This window comes from Dinoponera quadriceps, unplaced genomic scaffold (genome assembly GCF_001313825.1).
Source record: "Dinoponera quadriceps isolate SergipeBrazil2010 unplaced genomic scaffold, ASM131382v1 scaffold1395, whole genome shotgun sequence".
NCBI lineage: Eukaryota > Metazoa > Arthropoda > Insecta > Hymenoptera > Formicidae > Dinoponera > Dinoponera quadriceps.
Window position 1 is genome coordinate 1993175 of NW_014556488.1, and position 21465 is coordinate 2014639.

Here is a 21465-nt window from a genome sequence, read left to right on the forward strand (position 1 = left end):
TTGACCAATCACAGTCGAATGTGAAGAGAATAATTAACTGAGCTGGTCTTTCTGCCGAGTCCAGCTATTATGTTTATAACTTGTTCCACATCGCGCCAAAGTGTGATCAAGTTTTCCATCTAGCTATTGAATTAGCGACGATGATGACACCAGCTGGTCTTTGACTCTGGCTGATACATTCAAAGCGGTCGGTGGCGTGTGATGGCCGTAATTTATCGCGTGCATGCAACGAGGACGACACAATCCAAAGGAATTCGATCAGCCGTAGAACGAGTGTAACACTGACATGAACACTTTAATCCTAACGAAAATGATGACCGGCCGCGGAGTTGTTCGACGTGCGTGTCACCGAGTATTACTTCACGTCCTATTATAGATTAGCATGGTTTTGTAATAACTTGTAACCCACCTTCGTTATAGATAATGCCTCAGCTTAACGTTACATTTACATAACACGTGTGTGTGTCATGATAAAATTAATGCGCCCACACTTTCGAACATTGACGGATACTTTGTCACTTTTTTCTTTTAATTTCTTCATCGATGCGTTGTTAGGATCGAGTCACATTGTAAGAGGCGCGATGTAATCGCAGGTTATGTTGCGCTAGATTGTTCGGGAATTTTCCATCAGCACAATCGATCTTTCGATTCGAAATATACGAATGTTATTCTGTTATTTTACGATCGTACGTTAATGATCGTGTAACAATGACTTTCTAATCACAGTGTTAGTCTACGAAAATACAAACCCGTATTTATCATTCAAATTAATTTTCAATTTGCAACGTTCGATTTATGTGTTATATAAAAGTTTTTTTTGTTATTTCTATATTTTTAGTATATGATGCTACATGTTTATTTAGCGACTAAAAATTTCTGTTTCAGGATACTCCCCGTTTAAATCATGGTACAGTACTAACCATACAATGAACGGTGTACCTATAATTTGTACAGATTTATATGATCCAAAGAGACTACTGCTGGAGCCTACATTTTCGCCAATGTACATTAATAACACAACATGCCTTCCCATTCGTACATTTTATTTAACTTCAAACTGGAAAGGCCAGGAATCATCATCCAAGGTCGAAGAAACAGTGAAGAACATTAAAGAAGAAAAGGAACTGAAGCAAAAAATGGTGGATGGTATTGTAAAAGATGTCGACCCATCAAAGAAAGCTATTGTCAAAGCCTCAATATGGCAAAGAATCAAGAGCGAGATATTGCACTATTATCACGGATTTCGACTGCTGGGACTCGATATGAAAATCTCAGCAAAGTTAATATGGAGAATTTTGCATGGCAAGGAGCTCAGCAGAAGAGAACATAATCTGGTGAGTTGCAATTGTTACTTAAATCTGATGTATCACATCAGCAGTAAAACTCGCTAATCAATTATTTATTCTAAACAGCTGATAAAGACAACTGGAGATATGTTCAGGTTGATTCCTTTCTCTGTTTTCATCATTGTTCCATTTATGGAATTTTTACTTCCTGTGGCGATTAAATTATTCCCTGGCATGTTACCCTCCACCTTCCAAACGGCAACTGAAAAGGAAGACAAACTTAAACAGGCTCTAAAGGTACGAGTTTCGTTCACAATGCTGCTCAATAGTTTGGTAAAGAATTCGAGGCAAACGTTAATCCAAATACTCTATATATGCAGGTCAAGATAGAAATGGCCAAGTTTTTGCAAAAAACGTTGGACGAAATGGCGCTGCAATCGTCGGACCACAGATCCGAGAAGGCCAAGGAGTTCGCGGAATTTTTCTATAAAGTGCGAACATCCGGCGCCGTCGCGACCAACGAGGAAATCATGAGGTTCAGCAAGCTTTTCGAGGACGAAATAACTTTGGACTCGCTCTCGCGACCGCAATTAATCGCTCTGTGCAGAGTACTGGATGTACAGACGCTTGGCACTACTAATTTCCTACGATTCCTGCTTAGGATGAGACTGAGAAGTCTTGTCGCAGACGACAAAGTGCGTACACCTTTATTTCCTTTGTTGAGATTTCTCGAGATTTCAGATTAAGCTATCAAACCGAACGAGATCCTTTTTTTCTCCCGATAGCTGATCGAAAAGGAAGGAGTCAACACTTTAACCAGAGCCGAGCTGCAACAAGCATGCAGAGCACGCGGTATGCGTGCTTACGGATTGCCGGAGAACCGATTAAAAGATCAGTTGTCACAGTGGTTGGATTTGAGTCTGGAGAAGAAAGTTCCACCTTCTTTACTGTTGTTGTCACGAGCGCTTATGATACCCGAAACGGTGCCTATGTCGGACAAGCTGAAGGCCACTATATCGGCTTTGCCCGATGCGGTGGTGGCTCGTACGAAGGGTGCTATTGGAGAGAAGGAGGGTAAAATGGATCACAGGACGAATATTGAGATCATAAAAATGGAGGAGCGTAAGATCGAGGAGGAGAGGAAGGAGATGAAAGAAACGGAGCCGCAGCCGATCGCCTCAGAGCCCAGCGTCAAGAAGGACGAAATTACCACTACGGATGTAAAGGTTCTCGAACAGGCTCTGGACTCGATTGGCAAGGTTAGTGAATTAGACGTTCGTAACGTGTAAATCCTTCGATATCTGTATTAATATGTGTTTGTCGAATATGATCTTACTTTCAGGATAATAAGAATATGGCTGTAGAGAAGGAGGAGATCAAGGAGCTTAAAGAAGAAATGGCCGAGTACCAAGAGGACATTAAAGAACTGGATCAGTTTAAAGCAGAGACGAAGGGCCAAACGGATATAGACGATATTAAAGTATCGAAAGGCGCTAAGAGGTTGTTCAACAAAGTAAATAAGATGATCTCTAAGATGGACGCCGTCCTGTCGGAGCTCGAGCAATCCGAGAAGAAAGTGAAGGAGAGGTTGCAATCGCTGGGTCCTGACGAAAAGAAGGATGCTAAAGACGTCGAGGAATTAGTCAAGATCGACGAGTTAGTCGCGGCCATCAAGCAAATCCAAAATGTGCCCGATGAACATCGGCTAAAACGCATAGCGGAAATTTTAGGAAAAATTGACGATGATCAGGACGGTGCAATAAAAATAGAAGATGTCTTAAAGGTACGAATGATACTAACTTTAGCTTTTCCCAACTACAATAAATATGCGAAAGCACGCATGATCTCATAGATACATTGCACAACTTTCTCTCATTACGTTAATAATACACTTACATTCTAATTATGTTAATTACACGTGATGGAATTCTTGCAGGTTGTAGAATTAATAGGTAAAGAAGATATTAAATTAAGCAAAGAACAAGTGGACGAATTAATAGAGTTAATGGATAAGGAGGAAGAATTGTTAGTGGAGGAGCAAATGCAGAAGTCGTTGCAGAAGGATTCCGAGGAACAGGAGAACATGAAAGGCACGCACAGATCCACGGTGCCCGCTACGCCGGTGACGACCGAGCCGGGATTTGGAAAAGAGGAACTGGCGGACGATGCCGTTAGGGAGTCCAGCACACCCTACACAAGTTCGTCCATCGAGGAGGAGAAGCAGAAATCGGCTGCCATTCTCAAAAGCAATTCCAAATCTGACGAGGTGAAGAATCCACCGCTTAGACCGAATGTTCCACCGACACCGAAGAAGGCAGAAGGTTCCAAACAGCTATGATTAGCGCACAATGGAAGATAGAAATAGTATATTCAATTATCGGAGCAATATTTTTACCGAAATCTAACAGCATAAAGTTTTGGTATGGATCTTCGTCTCTATGTTGTATCCCGCACATGTTCTCTTTTCTTTTTCTCTTTTCCATGTCTTAAAAAAAAATAACTTTCAGACATTATTTGCTGCAATTAAAGGATGCATCGTTGTTAGGGTTGAAAGTAAAATTTTTTTATATTCATGTGAAGACATCTCGTTGACATAATTGGTCATCGCTGAGATATAACATTGTGTTGGTATGTTGTACATAAGATGTGAGCGGATATACGTCTGCCTGTGTGTCTGTTGTATATTATATTGAGTCAATAACGAGTTACGTTATTTTGTATTTCGTATTGTAAACAGATACACGCAACCCACATACATACACACACACACATACAACTCCCGAAGTTTCCATTCGAAGACTGTGATGCATTTAACGGCATCATTTGTTACACCGTATCTTTTTGTCAGTAATATGTACTGGTTATGAAGATGTTACCAAATATTCATTCTCCGAAGAATTCATTGTCGATGTTACGCGTAAATTCTTCGCAAGAATGTCTGGAACGTTGTTAACATCGACGATAAATAAACGGAGTGCTGAAAGAAGTGTGTTCGGTCTCTGTTACGATACACAGATTATGAAACTGCAGTGAATCCAGAAGATAATCATTCCATCTGTCTGAACGCCATTCTTGTATATTTGTGATACATTTGACGTACATTGATCGTAACTTGATAACAGATTAGCAATCGTAAATTATGGATTACTTTGCAGCTTCAACTCGTTTCGGACTATTTGGCACGAAAGAGAGAGATATATATATCTATATATAAAAATGTACAGTAATTTATAATTTACCTTATCACTTGCGAAACACACACGCAGACAGGGACATGTTCTACTTCATACACGTACACATATTATTACGTGAAACAAGGATAAAATGTAAAAAATAATTTATATACATGTATGAGTATTATTCGCGCCCTTCCCACGTAGAATGCTAAATTTGCAGAAGGAACTCTATGAAAAATATTTCTACCTGTAATGAGATATATCGGTATTAAGATACCGCATGTACATAAAAATAGCAGGAAATATTTATTGTATATTTGCATTATTCTTAACAATGTTAACCGGGCGAAGACCATTTAAGATGTATTATAAAAATATGAATTGTCAACACAACAATCAGAATTATCTATTTTTTTGCTTCTGTGCGCATGAAAGTCCAAATATATGTAAGAGGTATACGTGTATTATTTAAAAAAATTTTTATAGGACACTGTTTTGAAGGAGAAATAAATTTGTAAAATCAAGCGTCCTAAAAAAAAAATGAAAGTATTTATAAAATTTTATATTGTTGCATATTTTTCTTTTATTTGATCTATTTCCTCCGTTCCGTTGCTTTCTCACGCACTTGCGGAAGAGATAAATTAAAAAGTCTGGACAAAAATTCTTTTACGAACTATCACGAAAATTCATTTTGCGGTAATTTTTTATTTCATACAAAATATTGCAAAACAATGCTATTTGCATCGTGCTAAATATCCGCTGATAAAAGTTACTTGGTTAACAATGAGTCATCATAGATGATGTCATTTTCATACGAATACAAATATAGTAAATGTATTGTTACATAATAAAATCAATGGATTAGATGTACGACCGACTCTTGTACAAATTTATCAGTAATCACATACTGCATTGATACGTGACATATATTACCTTGGAGCCCAGCTTTCAATATTTTTATAATTTTGATGCGATGCAAAGATAACCAGAGATAAAAGAAACCAGTTTCGATAAGATTTGTTTCGATGTTAAAACCGACAAAATAATTTGTTTTACTTTTCATGCCTTTCAATAGTTGGGATCTTCGGAAGTTGAGTAGAAGCAATATAATAGCGCTATTATAAATGGAACAAAATCTATTGATTCTTATTGATTGTTATTTAACGAAACATGTGGGGGGTTTCTCATCAATGTTAAAATATTGAAGTAAATGAATTCGTTTAGACTTTCTCACTGAAAATAATTTAAATATTTAGAAAATATTAACACATGTACATGTTTGTATATATTTGTCTAATAACAAATTATTATTTTTATGTAACGTTATTTTTTCTTAACGAAAAACGTAACATAACTAGTTGATGAATGTATTTCACATCTGAAATTAAATAATGGGCTGGATATACATGAGTGGACAATGGTCGAATGATTAATCAATACATAGAGATTACATAAAAAGGCTTTTAATTTGACAAAATAGCAAACATGTAGAATTGCAAAAATCTATATAGTGGTGCGGATAATGGTACGTAGTATATATAATATGTTTGAATCTAAACGCTGTCGTAAAACTCCTCTAAAGAATCTTGTAATTGTTTGATTGACCTCGTTACATCAACAGTGAACACTGAAAAGGCACAATCAATATCAACAGTACAAAAGTATCAAAATTAAATACGCAGATTTCGCTTCTCCTATAAAAAAGCTTATAAACATATGCGTTTTGTGAGCTTCAATAACCATCTCTGTAACATCTGTACTTCGTTCATTATCTCCAAAGCTGTATGTATTAAAATTTGGTTGCTTCATATAAATGCATAAATGCACCTCATCGAGGTAGAAACTTTTTTTTTTTTAGATGAGCGCGACTTAATTATGGAATCAGTCTCTAATTACAGTCTACTATGTTAGAGATAAAAATTAATTTTTTATTGTTACATCATGATTCGATACTTCTGATGTTTTGATAGTAACGAAAAGTGCTAGACGTTGTTATAAAAAAGGTTTTTGCAATATTTGCAATATTTTGCCGCAAAAATGAGATCGTAATAAATGAAATTTTCTTTTTGTTAAGTCCTCCTTCATTTTGCATTTACGTTTAAAAATGCAAACTTCTATATAAATAAATATACATATATGTATGTATGTATATGTAATATATATATATAAATTTTTTTTTCGTGTACAAGATGCGAACATCTTTCCGCATAATAAAATATAACAACACAATGTAAAAGATTACATCAATAACTATCAATGCGTCACGACTTGAGTTACTACCAAATTCACTCACACGTTTGAGAGATGTCGAACTATTATATATTGTAAAAGGCTGTGTGTAACGAAAATAACTATATAAAGTAAAACTTAGCAATTAAATATATTAAAACTATATGAAACGCCACATATATATAAACAAATATTACTTAATACAAATAATAATAGTTTTCGTGACTTTACAGTGTGTTATGACTCTATTTCAACATAACTCACATAATAGCAGTAGGATGAAAGAAAAGATTAAGGATATTTTATCATATTTATGTCTCCGAAGTTTTTGATCATTCTTAAACAGAATAAAGAGTGCTGAAATCATTGAAGGTTGCAAATAAATAGTGCAAAGAGGTCAACTGAGAATGCAGTCGTTTTATTTCAACATGAATGTAATTACATCATTTACGTAAATATGTATCGGAAAAACGAAACAAATAAAATATTCGCAAAATTCGTAACATTTTAGATCATCTCAAACACATTAACATTATCCATATTTCAGCACTCTGAAGATAAGTTTGCAAGCAATTTCGCATTTAATTTTGGATTATTATAGATGTTACTATGTTAAATTTGTTNATATTTATGTCTCCGAAGTTTTTGATCATTCTTAAACAGAATAAAGAGTGCTGAAATCATTGAAGGTTGCAAATAAATAGTGCAAAGAGGTCAACTGAGAATGCAGTCGTTTTATTTCAACATGAATGTAATTACATCATTTACGTAAATATGTATCGGAAAAACGAAACAAATAAAATATTCGCAAAATTCGTAACATTTTAGATCATCTCAAACACATTAACATTATCCATATTTCAGCACTCTGAAGATAAGTTTGCAAGCAATTTCGCATTTAATTTTGGATTATTATAGATGTTACTATGTTAAATTTGTTTCTTTCTTTTTTAACTCAAGTTACACATAACAGGAATGTATTATATAGTAATATGTGTCGAGAGATAGTAACAATATATTGTTATCGAAATGTTTTAATATTATATAGAAAAAAACATCATGTGTTCTTCGAATATTTTAAATATACGAAATCAGTGGATATATTATATACATATATGTATATATAAATATATATATATATATATATATATATTAGCATAAATTGCATATATCTTAAGTTCGAGTATATTCCTTCTGTACGTAATACAGAAGGCAGGACAAATTAAAAATGTCAACCCACTGTAAAGTGTCAGAAAACTTTCATTTTTAGTATAAATACAATTCTCTTTTCTTACACTTAGCTTTCGATTATAGGAGTCGAACCTTCTTCCGTAACACGAGCTACATATTGTTTTATGTTTGTTATAGCAAGATGCAGCAGTTTGTTTTCTTCTTACGTTCACTCCCATCTCCCTGGTTTTCCTGTGCTTTGCGAGCAGCTATCGCCCGCATTAAATCAAAGAATACCTGCAAGCGTTTCATTTTTATTCATCTTCTGCTTCTTTATATAGAAACTTTTTTAAGTTTGCACATTTATGAACAAGAAACAAAACGCATATTTTTCTTCTTTTCCAACCCACATTGAAACACTATTACCGATTGTATACAGAAAATATTTCCAATCATATTTCATTGTGTTAGTACTTTTCAATCTCATAAAAATGTGTAACTGACGCATGTGATGTATACGAAAAAATTTCGGAACAGTGTCGTTGAAAAGAAAGAAAACAGGAAAGCAAGCATGCTTGCATAAATTGCAATAAGCTTTACAAATGACACGTATACATCGCTTTACACTTATGCAAATACTTGTGAATAAATTATTAAACCGATGTTTGAGTACCTCAAACACAAGTGGCTTGAAGCAACACAAAGAACGAGATATGCAATAAAATATGTGTTTTCTAAGGAAAAAACTCATCTTTATTATATTTTCTTGTCACATAATATAACTGGGTGATCCTTTGATTGTACATTTTTATTGCATATCTGCAATAGTCAGTGATAACCAGAAATTGCATTAGATCCAGTAAACGGTCGACATTCCACGTGTTCTCCACAGATACATAAACAAAATTGCCGAAAGAAGAAACGCCATGGTTTAACACGAAACAGAGAATAACGTAAAAAAAATATAGTGCAAGAAAAAACGGCAAACCTATAGAATAATGCACTTCTTTTTCTTCCTCTTGGCACGGTCTTTACCTCGACCATTGCTCGCCGACTTATCCTCAATCTTGCGTGACCTTATTTCACGCATCAAGTCGAAAAATACCTGCAAATGTGCAACGGATGCTGTCTCAAAGCTTTAAGGCATATAAAATGTGCAATATAAGAAAAAAATGTACGATCGTTTCCTTTACTTGGAAAGTAAGAAAAAAGAACGGTGAGATTGTGCGCATAAGCAATAGCACAACAAATAGAACACGGTGATAAATTTAATAACATATAAATATACATAGACTGCAGAGTTAAGCTTATTTAAATGCGCATCTCATGCAATCGATTCGTATGCTGTAAACATTACATTAAAAACGAAGTGAAAGAGTGGAAAGCAAAAAAAAATATATATATATATAATATGTGAATGCATCCGCCACTTTTTCAGCAGTTTAACTACACAGAGTGTACATGTTTGTAAATGTCTGACAAATAGAATGAATCTGTAATTGGGTATCTAATTCCACATTACACAATAGCGTGTGATCTAACTAAAAAAAAAAAAAAAAAATATTTAATCTTTTGCAAGTTTCTTGTATTGCATTTTTAACAAATTGTCATTTGGAAATATATTATTCAACTAAGAAGTATGCTCTTCTCGTGATGAAAAATATATCGTCTCGTAAAGGATATTAAATGAGAATCTTGTCAAGCAGCACTTTACCTTGTCTACATTTTCTTTTGTTTTGGCGCTTGTTTCTACGTAAGGAACACCCCACTGTTGGGACCTAGCTTGAGCTTCGGCTAGACTAACCTTCCTTTTTTCTTGAAGATCACTCTTATTACCCACTAATAAGAATGGAATGTTTTCATCATTTTTTACCCTGAGAATTTGTTCTCTGCGAGAAACAGATTTTTGTTAATTTGTCATAATAAAGATGTATGGTGATGAACGATCGAATTTTAGCGTGCACATTAATTAATCAGTTGTATTGAACTTTACTCACCTGAACTCTTGCGTAGCCTGGAAGCTGTCATCTTCCGTTATCGAAAATACACAGAGGAATCCTTCTCCGCTGCGAAAGTAATTGTCCCGAATCGCCGCGTAGTCTTCTTGTCCTGCAGTGTCCAAGATATCTATTTGTACCTCTTCGCCGTCTAATACAACTTTTTTCCTGTAGGAGTCTGCTTTTGTAGGTTCGTAATCTTCAACAAACTGGTTTTAACGCCAGAATTAAAATTAAAATCCAAAGAAACAAACCTTGTTCATATAATAATATATATTTTCCTAAAATATGATAACATGATAACTCGAGAAAGAAAAATTAGATACTTGATGAAATTTCAATAATAAGCAGGTGCTTTATCTTATATATAAAAAAATTATTTACCTCATCGTACATAAACTGCAGTGTGAGAGCTGATTTTCCAACACCACCACTGCCAACCATTATTACCTTATGCATTGCTTGAGTGGCTCCTGGTTTCTTCGACATTTTTGCCTTAATCACCTTTAATTAAGATAAAGTAGTCATTAAATGTTCCTTATACCATAAAGATATAGAGCATTCTGAATTAACAGAATTTTGTACTTGTACTTGTGTCTCTAAATATATATAATATTAATTAATAATAATATTATGTATAAATATTATTATTATTACTTATATGTTAATATTAATATTGTACATAATATTAATAAGTAAATTATTATTACAAGAAAATATACGTATCGATAGATAAATAATAAAATAAATAACGATGGAAATATATATAAGGTTACAAGCATACACAATGCCATCTCACTTTTTTTCAAAACAGTACTTTCTCTATGATGATTATCTTAATTAAAGTAGAGCAAAGTTTACAATAGCAGGATGTAGGAATTATATTGTCAGTGTGAGAGATCTAAGACTATGCTCGAGTTATAGTTACATGTGTGTTTTCACTTATTGTGTATTTTACACACCACACACAGAGGATACACCGTGTCTTATACATTTAAATTGGATAGCTCAGAATATCCGTGTATTCTAAACAGCAGGGAAACGCTTTAAACGCCTAGTCCATTATTTATGAGAATTGGATTATCGTATATCTCATAGTCTTTACTCCATTGATCTAAATTCCACACTCTATTTTATGTACACGATAAATAATTAGACATATCATTCGAAAGTTACGAGACATTAAAACTGTGACACAAGTTCAAATGAGAAATCCGATAACGAGACAACAATTCAATATACTTTACGGAATTACGGTTAACAAGTTATCACAATTGATTCCAGTTACACTACCGAACTGTCAACAGAAGCGTTACCGTTATTTCCGCGTAATGGAAATGATGAGGAAAAAATAACATATTTAATCCGACCTGAACTGTAATACCACACCTCGCGATAGATCGTTGTCGATCAGGATTCATCTCGACTCTCGTTCGCCCAGATCAAACACAAAATAGGAAAGGCAGCGCAAAAGAGATAAAAAAAAAATAGACAAACGAATAACGAAGAAAATACACGCTTCGTGTAATCGCTTGTATAACTGTAAGCGACGCTTTAAGTTGCGCTCCTTTCTATTTCCATATCTCGTTTAAGGGGAAGTCCGATATAACGATTGTTATAAATAATTGCGACGCGACACGCTCCCCCCGATTGTATACGGGGAGGTGTGCGTACAATCGCCTCGAGAGGGACCGTCGCGATTATCGAGCGGTGCCGATGTCGCAGGGCGAAGGGAATTGGATAGCCGTGTCGGCGGGGTGTAACATGAGTAACGAAAAAGGCGGTGCCGTATTTCCGAACGACGAAGCGGTGATTCCGCGAAAGGCCGGATGGATGATTGTTCCTCGTTCCGGCGGACATGCGGAAACTAACGAGCGCGGCGTCTCGGCGGAGTCTCGTCACGTCGCTCGGCTACGATAACGGGGAGTCGCGTCGATAAATACCTCGGGAAATCGTGCGAACGTCGAAGCGCCTCGGGAACGTTCCTCGACCAGTCTCTCGCAGCGGTGTCCGCACAGCCGTCACACACGCGTTGGTTTGCACTACTTTCACGCAACCGCTAGTACTGATAGTCAAACGCGGTGTCGTTCCGATCGTTGACTCATCGCACCATTTCTGTCACTAATCGCCACCAGCAGGCGCCCCCGACTGCTGATGGGCGAATACTTACGTCGCGACCGACGTTGCGCTGTCCAATCAGCGCACACTGGCTTCTAGGGGGTGTGGTGATATCCTTCTGTCACCAGAACGCAGCGTGAATTTCTCATTGGTGGGGTTCAGGGTCGAGGCGTGACTAATTATTTGGCGGCCGGTCATTTTTGTGGCCTACTGGCGAAAACTTTACGTGAATCGAGTGATAAAGAGTGACATAACCCTTGTGAGAGAGAAATTTTTGTATGTGTATCACTAATGAAACCAGATGACGTAATAATTCGCAGCATTCTCCTCGTGTTTCTCTCGTCTGAACGTTGACATTGTAACATGATTGCATCATCAAGTAAGAATCCCGAAAATGAGATCGAAGATCCTGTCGAGCAGATGCTAAAGAAGACCGGTTGCATGGAATTGCATTATCAAGTTCAAGTGTGTCTTTAATTGAAATTTAAATCTGTATGGTTTTACCTATGTAAAGAGTTCCATTAGATTTAACATCGGTCGACTTTCTCTCGCTTATGATCTAATAAAGAGAAAATAGGCGTTTCGGAGATCAAGTAATCAAAAAAGAATCCGTTGAAAGCAAATACAAGTCTATTTACTTCCTTTCTTCTTCATTATTTGTATTATGGCTTGTATTTTTCTTCAATACATTCTGTTTTAATTTTACGAATTAAAAACACGAAATTTTTTATCGCACTATACATGCAGGATTCTATGAATCATTTTCAGGAATGTATAGCTGAGCACCAAGATTGGAGAAAATGTCAAGATCAGGTGAAGAAGTTTAAAGAATGTATGGCTGAGCATACAAGAAAACAAGAATTAAGACACAAGTGATAGTTTTATCTTAAAAATGTGGTTGTTAGGAAGATATATCAGATCTCTGATGTCTCCTGTATGGAATGGAGAAAGCTGTAAAATGGTGATAGTAGTCCGGTCAGATTTACCTATGGGAAAAGGCAAGGTTGGTGCTCAATGTGCTCATGCTGCGCTGGAATGCTGCCGTCAGACCTTAAATAACGAAAAGAAGCAGCAAATGTTTCGCTCTTGGTTACAAATTGGACAGCCTAAAATTGTTCTTAAAATACAAAACGAAGAGGAATTGTTGAACCTAGCCGATAAGGCTCAACATGCCGGTCTAATTACCGCTATAATAAAAGATGCCGGTAGGACTCAGTTGATGCCTGGCACAATCACAGTTGTCGGTATAGGACCAGGATCCAATGAAGTTATAGATAGCCTTACGTCAAAATTAAGATTATTATAGTATTCATTTATGCATCAATTGGTATACTTTATAGGTTCTTTTTAATACCAAGATATTCAAACTGGGATGAAAAATTGATAGTATCTGGAATTATCAAGATAAGTTAAAAAAATTTTTTTTTCATACATAAGATAAAAATTTTGTTATTATTGTAAAGATTGTAACGTAAATTTTGAAGTGTGTTAAACATAATCTGTTAAGAAAGCATGCAGTGTTGTGTACATACATAGAAATAAAAATCAATTTTGGGTTGTGTGTAATATAAATTGTATATTTTTCTCTTTAGAGTATTAATTGCGGACGTATGAAAAAATTTGTTTAAATTAGATACATAATCATTATTATAAAGATAATCGAATTTTATGATCCTGGATCGTGCATCCTGGCAGAAAGATCAATTGAATAAGACATTACCACCTAGATGATTCAGTGGCGTAATAATAAGTTTTATTATACTAAAATAATGTCTCCATTGTTGCTAATATTATCGTTCCCATTCATTTGTGAATGGTATCTCAAAATACTTTAAAGACACATATAATCTGCATAAGTAAATTATATAGATACACGCTATACTGCCTTCATATATATCGTAAGCATAATTTATATAACGTTTGAATATATGTGCCTTTGAAAAAATATACTTAAAACTCTAAATACAATTTTGCTAAACACAATTGTCAAGGAAAAATAGACTATACTAAAGCTTGCTTTCTCATTCCGAGAGTGAGGGTGTAGATATTAGAAATATAAATATATCATAAAGATTTCACCGATCTCACGTTATATACACATGTGCTGCGGCATTAAAATATTCCCAAGAAAGTGTATACCACCGTACTATATCTAAGTTATTACAAGATTGAGCAATAATAGTGTAACAGGAAAACGCGCACTCACAGCTCCCTATAATCCTGCTAGTCAGTATAATTTTATACATACAGTACCACATACGCGACTCTTTCTCTCTCTCTTAAACCACGCAATTGGAATCAAATTGTTACGAAAGTTATATAAGTATTTTATTTCCCACCATTCTCATCCAAGCGCACATCGCAGAATACTCCTCGTTGAAGTAAATATGGAATAATTACAAGATGCAATGGCGAATTAACGACGGCATCGAAAAAATGTGTGCCTTATTCGTGAGTTTCCGATGATTCTTACGTGTACACACATAGGATGTGCTTGGGAGGGGGGGGGGGGACGACGTTTCTTATACGACCGAAAGATTNTCTTATACGACCGAAAGATTCGCAGAGTGGCTGGAACACGGGCGAAAGTTAGTATTTAAGAAATTCACGACTTATGAATATGATATGAGTACGAGAGAGAAACTGCTGTTCGAAAGAAGAGACAGATGCTCGCTAAAGTAAATTACGGAGCACGCGTTGCAGTATCGTTATCTACAAAACTAACACTCGTAATTCTAGCGTGATCATAAGAAACTGGCTTTTAATATCAGCAGTGAGATTACACACCGATGCCGAAAAAAGAGACACGCACGATAGCGCACGTTGTTCTTTCACGGAGGAGTGAATGTTAATTACTACTAATGATTCGGTCGAAAACGCTAACAATAAGAGGACCCGACACGCCGTTGGATCTCGCGCGCGTCAGATCGAAAAATCGCACACCTCCGTTTCTCCGTGGCGAATACTCATATCATACTCACGTGGCTACTTCTTCCGACCGTGTCGACTTGTCAATCTCGGTATCACACGGTCGAGTTCGAAACGACCGACGTACGCAGGTATGTGTACCTCTAATTATAAGACGCGCACGACAGTAGTTCAGTTCACACGGCACATACACGTTCGAGTATTTACTCATGCTATTAGACTGACCATTTGGCAAATGTATCATCACATTGTTCGCGATGAAAAACGCCGTTCATCATCGGTGTCAACATAACACACACACACACACATCCCCGATGTGCACGTGACAGGTATTAAGTGATTATCTTAACGAGTTCCGGCGGCTCTACATAATTGTTTAATACATGCGGCGCTTCGTTAAATTCGTCGAGCTCGTCACCGTTATCCGCGCCTTGCGCAAGTAAAAAGTATTGTTCGCTTCTGGTGGGCCATAATAGGTGTGCCATTACGCAATAAGCGAAACAGTCTACCGAGTACGTTATACCTATAAATTGACGAGTGAGTGAGTGAATCAGTGAGAGGTATGAATAAGTAGTTCGTGGCCGGCGCGGGATCTTACTCACCTAACAACAGCTTAAACCTCCACAGTGCGCTCACTTGAAGAGCTATCAGTGCTATAATGGGCAGATATATGAACCAAACCAACGACGACGCGCCGAAGTGTAGGAGAAAGTGCAGCTTTTGAGTATTATGCTCGTATGTCATGGTGTTCCGCAGCTCGCATAGGAACCACACCATTATTGCACTTCGGAATAACAATATGAACCAACCCGGCCAAGTTTGATACTCGTCTATGTCCTCGATAATGTCGACTTCTGTCTGGAGGGTGGATTACGCGGATTAGAGCGAGACCGTGAGTTCAAGCGCAAGCTTGTACGAGTACTTACCATGTTCCACACGTAGAGCAAGATGTGGACGACTCCGTAACAAAACCATATGGCAAACACCAGTGGCTTCCACGTTAATTCCATTCTCGTCACTGCCCATCCTTTGGCAAGCAGGAGCAATAATAACATAAACGACGTCTAAAAGCATAGAAGTGACTTAATGTCAGAGAATTGGGAGGGGGGGTACAGGTGAGCTGAGAGTTGTTAAAATCTAGCATCGTAAAATCGTCTCGACTGTCTGGACAAGTGGAATTTCAACGCAATGGCTCGCGAGATACATCGAAACGTTTCTTAATTACACTTGGTCTGTTCTTCGTAACTGAACTACTTCGACAAATTTACATACATTGAAGCGTGCACGAAAGATTCTCACGCTCCGGTGTACGTAAATCTCTTGAACTTGGTGCATCCAGTTCGGCTGTGAAGAACAGACCAGATGCAGAGGGGGAAGTAACTACGTTAATCCAATCGAGAAACCGTCTATAATCCCATAAGAACGTTCGGATCTGCTTACCCGTGATAGAATATCAAAAATATCACCTGCAACTTCTAATTGCTCATAGCCCACTCCATCTAGTGCAAATTTCAACACGTGTATCAGGATCAAGCATACCGCTACGAATTCTAATAATAAACTAGCAGTGAACAATCTCGTTACTGGATGCTTTTGCAATCTCACTGCGTACAGCTGCAGCGGCACCAATATGATGTAACACATGAAAAACAATAAGTACAGCTCGATAGTATTCTGTCTGTCGTACGAGAATTGATAAGTCAGACTGTTTAGGCCACTGGTGTTCGGGTTGCCGTTCACCAGCCAGATGTCATACTCCAGTTCGTCGTGCTTGTCGTAATGCTCCCACTGGCAGGTGGTCTCGTTTCTGTAGCACGCGACCAGGCTCATGTACCAGAATCGTGGCTGCCAAAAGTCCTGTATGACGTACGTGAATTGGTGCTCCTTCACGATATTCCACACCGAGTCTTCGTCCGGACACAGCTTGCCACGGGGACACGGTACTCGTCTGCAAGCGCAAGAAGAGAGCACGGTTTGAAAGCAGAATCAAATCTCTTCACCGGCACTGAAGGCGTCGGATCACCGTCGGACGCACGGAGAGACCGGCGTAGCCTACCTCAGGAAGTCCTGGCCCTCCTCGTTGCAGCGCGGATCGTAGGAACTCTGTTTCAGTGTGCCGAACATGTAGGCGCACGCGGTGCTCTTGTTGGCGAGCGTGCGGTTGCCGTAGTACTCCAGGAAGTGGCCACGGTCCAGGATCGCCAGGGTGATCGGCGCGTCGAAGTCGGAGCGCGCGGTCACGTTGCCGAATATGTAGCCGTACGAGTCCTTCTGCCGGTGACGGTCGGTCTTCTGGAAGCCATACTTGATGAGGAAACGGAAGAACTCCCTCGTGTTGAACGTGCCGGTGATGTGTGTGGCGTGCGCGCAGTCCGGCCGCAGTGACAGCCACAGCAACACGCACAGGACGCGCACCAGCCGCCGACGGCCGATCATCGTTCCTCTCGTCGGCGGACGCGCTCGCAGCGGGAGGGCCGCCTCTCCTCGACCACGCGCGCTCCCGTCAAGAGCCGACGGCCACCCTCGGCATTTTCTCGCGACTTCGCACACCAGCTGTTACTCGCGCACTACCTGCTTTCTCTCCTTCTCCGTCCCTCTCTCTCTTTTTCTTTCACACACACTCCCCCTCTCTCTTTCTCTCTCTCTCGGTGCGACGTAACCCCGTTTTCTCACACGCAGGAGCAGCCCGCGGCCCTCATCGCCTCTTCCTCCTCACGGAGACACGACGGCACCCTCGCGACCATCACTCCGGCATCGTACGTTGCCTGCCGCGTAGTCTGACGTAGTTGTCGCCGCTGGCGACCGGACATGCGAATATTAATTGTCACTGGTCTTCCGAGAGCGCGCCCCGAGAGCGTTTAATGACCGACCGGGCCGTTGTATGTGTGTGTGTATGTACTCTATCTCTCTTCTTCTCGGCGCTTTGAACTCGCCTTTTCCTATCGATTTTCCCCACCCGTCGAACGACGGACGATGAGATACCGTCGTCTCGTCTGGTTCCGGGAAGAGACGCTCGTGTTTCCCGCTCGTACCCCGTGCTGTCCCCCTTCTCGTCGCGATACACTCGGCATGTGTCGGGTGCGCACGGTGAGAGACGGCCGTGATTGTGTGTCGAGAAACTGCGAGAGACGAGGGAGAGAAATAAAAAGGGGGATTTCGAGTCGCGGGAGACGCGAGCGACGACTGTGAGCGGAGCCGACTCCGCTCGCGAACTCGCGTTCTTTCGACCGACGGCCGTCTTTCGTCAGCTCGTTGCCAAAAATGCGGCGGTATAGCGAGCGTTGCGACGATGCCAAGCCGACCGGCGACGACGTCGAGCGTCAATCGACCGCGTGATCGAACGCGTCTCGTGTTCGTTGTGTTAATAATGGTCATGGAATGCATTGGACGGTTTATAATTGCAGGCGACTTCTCGATCTCTTATTCCGTTAGCGACAGTCGGAGATAACGATAACGACCGGCGATCAACTTCCGCTCGAACTTTCGCTCACGAACGTCACGGGAACGCTCGGTACGCGTGCGAGATTATTACGCGTTTCTCTCGAAGAAAGTCCGTTTGAGGTTATGTGATGACGCGACCGTTGACCATATTTGTTTGGCGCATTTGTGTAAGCAGTTCTCGTTTTTTGTACTTTTGCATGGAAAGTTTGAAATAAACATTATGATAATTACATGTATGGTGTTGGTATTAAAAGCCTTCTGAATTGTTTCTCAAAAGAGAATCAGAGTCGTGTGAATGTCTTATTGCTGGAAAAACGTGTTAAATTAACTTTTAGTTACTTGAAAAGAAGCTGTTTAAATAAAGTTGATTTTGAATTGTTCAATATGAATGATTCATTGCTGAGAATTCTGATGGTATTTTCCTTTGAGAATTGAGGACTTTCTAGGATTGTAATAAGCTCAGTTAAGATTTTTAGGAATTATCGATCAATGCTGCGATAAAATGTTCCTCGTTTGAGTGATTTTGGCCCTGAAAAGGGCCGTTTTGAAATAAATCAATAATTTAGGCACGTTCTCCGCGGATTCGACGAGCCAGTTGAATATCCTTGGGCATGATGGTTACTCTCTTGGCGTGGATCGCACAAAGGTTGGTATCTTCGAACAATCCGACGAGATAAGCCTCGCTAGCTTCCTGAAGGGCCATTACAGCCGAACTCTGGAAGCGGAGGTCGGTCTTGAAATCCTGTGCGATCTCACGAACCAACCGTTGGAACGGCAGCTTACGGATCAACAGCTCTGTGCTTTTTTGATAACGACGAATCTCACGGAGAGCGACAGTTCCAGGACGGTAACGATGAGGCTTCTTAACACCACCAGTTGCGGGCGCACTCTTACGAGCAGCCTTTGTCGCCAACTGCTTACGAGGAGCTTTACCTCCGGTGGATTTGCGAGCGGTCTGCTTGGTTCTTGCCATCCTGAATCTTCGAGAAAGTCAGCAGTGCGTACAAAACAACGTATTGTATGCGAATGCAATTGTACGCTCGAACGCTGCCTTATATACACGTCTCACGTGTCCGGCGGCTGCGAGCTGCTTGCTCATTGGCTAGTTGAATGGTGATGGGGGTATGCAGTAGGAAGTAGGGATTGGTCGAGCCGAATGCACAACGCACGGAACTCGCTTGCAGAACAGCTTGAACACTCTTTTCCATTCACTGCGGAATGTAATCGATATCCGAAACATGGTTGTTTTTAGTTAATTTTCGCAAACGTTCTCATTCAGACGTCGAATGAATCTCGAAGAAAGTGTCGAGAGAAAGTGTCCAAGCCGTTCTGTGGACTAGAGTGTACATTGTATGGTAGAACGATGGAAGTGAAGAAAACAAAGAATAAATAGACATTAACAAAATGTATATGTTGAATTACTTCTTTGTTGATCAGTAAGATTGAACTGCTCGATGGAGATAGTTCGTGCTAACGAGATTAGCGGCCGTGTTGCAGTGAACTTTCTATTCACTACGGCGTTGCTGATTGGTTGCCGGTGCAGTGGTGGGGGCATATTGTACGCAGCGTATAAAAGAGCGCCACCGGACATTCTGTTATGCATTGACCGCTCAACTGTTTCAACATATGAATCGTAGCGAAAAATGACTGGCCGTGGTAAAGGAGGAAAGGGATTGGGGAAAGGAGGTGCGAAGCGTCACAGGAAAGTCTTGCGTGATAACATCCAAGGTATCACCAAACCAGCTATTCGTCGTCTGGCGAGGCGAGAGGTGGTGTGAAGCGAATCTCTGGATTGATATATGAGGAGACTCGAGGTGTATTGAAGGTGTTCCTTGAGAATGTCATTCGCGACGCTGTCACCTACACTGAGCACGCTAAAAGGAAGACAGTTACTGCTATGGACGTCGTCTATGCCCTGAAGCGACAAGGAAGAACCTTGTACGGTTTTGGCGGTTAATAGAACAAGAAGCTTAACAAGTCAGATCCTTGGAATACTTCGTATTCCTCTCAAAACGGGCGTTTCTCTGTTCCATCTTTTTGGCCTTTCTCAAGGTTATATTTATCAACTTAATATGAATACCGTTTTATCGACTCAGAAACAAACACTAAACACGGCCATTTTCAGGGCCCCATATAGTTAAAACGTTGGAATTGCTCCATTGCAAAAGTAATTTCAGGATCGTATCATTAATGCACTTAAATATTTCTTATAAAAAAATTTTAATGGATTTGGCCTGACTGAGATCCCCATCTCCCTGACGGAGATTTTCTCCGAGATTAACGTGTTAATAGGTTACTAAATATGAAAAAAAGTATCACATATGGTACAAGTTTATATTAACTCTGGTACTGATTAGCGCTGATACCATGCTCTCCCCTGCAACGCAGCCTTGTTACGTATGAATATTTATGTACAGTAAAGGGCATATTTTAGCACTTAAGACAACTTTCATTTAACGCTCGCGTCGTTCCGAGCGTTAAGTAGAACGCGCTTATAATGAATAATAAAGATAGAATGACTTGCCATTCGTAAACGCGTCAGGCAAACGAACGTCAGCCGTCAACTTAATCATAAAAAATATATTCAATCGCACGTGTCGAAGTTGCGGTGTCATGTCCGAAGATAGATTTCTTCATAGTCCGCGTTCAGGTTATTTAAGCACCAGTAGTCTACTGCTTCTTCGATATAACTGACGTTCGCGAGATACTTTACGTGACGGTCGTGTATGTGTCGACGTTTTAACTAAACTGGCAATAATTTTCAGTTTCCTTATACACGTGCGTGAGTAGCTATCACCAATCTCCAAAGACAGAGAGAGAGATAGAGAAAGAGGAAGAAAGAAAGATAAGTCGATCATGTATTCGTGTGCGCCTCGATCGGTTATCCGCTTTATGCCGCGGAAGTTAACCGCGACATTCACACTCCATTCCAGCGTGACTCGACACCATCATTCCGTAGGACCTTTAACCGAACTCACGGACGATGAGTTGATGACGAGGGAAACGGTCGCCAAGTTGGCTAAGGAGGAGATCGCGCCGCTGGTGCGGAAAATGGACAGAGACGGTAAGTTGGACGACGGATTGGTGCGGAAACTTTTCGAGAACGGTCTGATGGGCGTC

General features: G+C 39.4%; 7 protein-coding genes across 10 annotated transcripts; 4 read left to right on the forward strand and 3 right to left on the reverse strand.

Annotated features, from left to right (window-relative positions):
* Positions 1–50: 50 nt before the first annotated feature.
* Positions 51–4755, forward strand: LOC106747680 (LETM1 and EF-hand domain-containing protein anon-60Da, mitochondrial). Its single transcript, XM_014625448.1, has 7 exons — positions 51–338; positions 886–1334; positions 1413–1583; positions 1667–1981; positions 2072–2545; positions 2629–3069; positions 3223–4755. Exons 1-7 carry the CDS (start codon positions 287–289, stop codon positions 3622–3624), a joined length of 2304 nt encoding a protein of 767 aa, XP_014480934.1. The 5' UTR covers positions 51–286; the 3' UTR covers positions 3625–4755.
* A 3178-nt stretch (positions 4756–7933) lies between these two features.
* LOC106747795 (ras-related protein Ral-a) lies at positions 7934–11974 on the reverse strand. Of its 4 annotated transcripts, none has more exons than XM_014625700.1 (5): positions 10243–10347; positions 9859–10067; positions 9576–9750; positions 8850–8966; positions 8072–8158 (listed from the first exon to the last, which is right to left on the reverse strand). In XM_014625700.1, exons 1-4 carry the CDS (start codon positions 10345–10347, stop codon positions 8850–8852), a joined length of 606 nt encoding a protein of 201 aa, XP_014481186.1. In that variant the 3' UTR covers positions 8072–8158. The 4 variants fall into 4 exon arrangements, with proteins under 4 accessions (XP_014481188.1, XP_014481186.1, XP_014481185.1 ...); XM_014625699.1 differs by lacking the exon at positions 8072–8158 and adding an exon at positions 11802–11974 and having other exon boundaries at positions 10243–10362; XM_014625701.1 differs by lacking the exon at positions 8072–8158 and adding an exon at positions 11248–11775 and having other exon boundaries at positions 10243–10362.
* A 346-nt stretch (positions 11975–12320) lies between these two features.
* LOC106747579 (cytochrome c oxidase assembly factor 4 homolog, mitochondrial) lies at positions 12321–12871 on the forward strand. Its single transcript, XM_014625220.1, has 2 exons — positions 12321–12441; positions 12745–12871. The coding sequence occupies exons 1-2, from the start codon at positions 12340–12342 to the stop codon at positions 12850–12852; spliced, it is 210 nt and encodes a 69-aa protein (XP_014480706.1). The 5' UTR covers positions 12321–12339; the 3' UTR covers positions 12853–12871.
* On the forward strand, positions 12849–14479 carry LOC106747578 (peptidyl-tRNA hydrolase 2, mitochondrial). The gene has a single exon (XM_014625219.1). It carries the CDS (start codon positions 12869–12871, stop codon positions 13280–13282), a length of 414 nt encoding a protein of 137 aa, XP_014480705.1. The 5' UTR covers positions 12849–12868; the 3' UTR covers positions 13283–14479.
* Positions 14480–14519: 40 nt separating this feature from the next.
* LOC106747792 (integral membrane protein GPR180) lies at positions 14520–18550 on the reverse strand. Its single transcript, XM_014625694.1, has 5 exons — positions 16961–18550; positions 16345–16852; positions 15831–15968; positions 15507–15762; positions 14520–15427 (listed from the first exon to the last, which is right to left on the reverse strand). The coding sequence occupies exons 1-5, from the start codon at positions 17338–17340 to the stop codon at positions 15237–15239; spliced, it is 1473 nt and encodes a 490-aa protein (XP_014481180.1). The 5' UTR covers positions 17341–18550; the 3' UTR covers positions 14520–15236.
* A 330-nt stretch (positions 18551–18880) lies between these two features.
* On the reverse strand, positions 18881–19349 carry LOC106747805 (histone H3). The gene has a single exon (XM_014625722.1). The coding sequence runs from the start codon at positions 19316–19318 to the stop codon at positions 18908–18910; it is 411 nt and encodes a 136-aa protein (XP_014481208.1). The 5' UTR covers positions 19319–19349; the 3' UTR covers positions 18881–18907.
* Positions 19350–19988: 639 nt separating this feature from the next.
* LOC106747580 (histone H4-like) lies at positions 19989–20386 on the forward strand. The gene is given in 2 exon segments (XM_014625221.1): positions 19989–20108; positions 20111–20386. Coding segments are annotated over 2 exon segments (312 nt in total). The 3' UTR covers positions 20303–20386.
* Positions 20387–21465: the final 1079 nt, after the last annotated feature.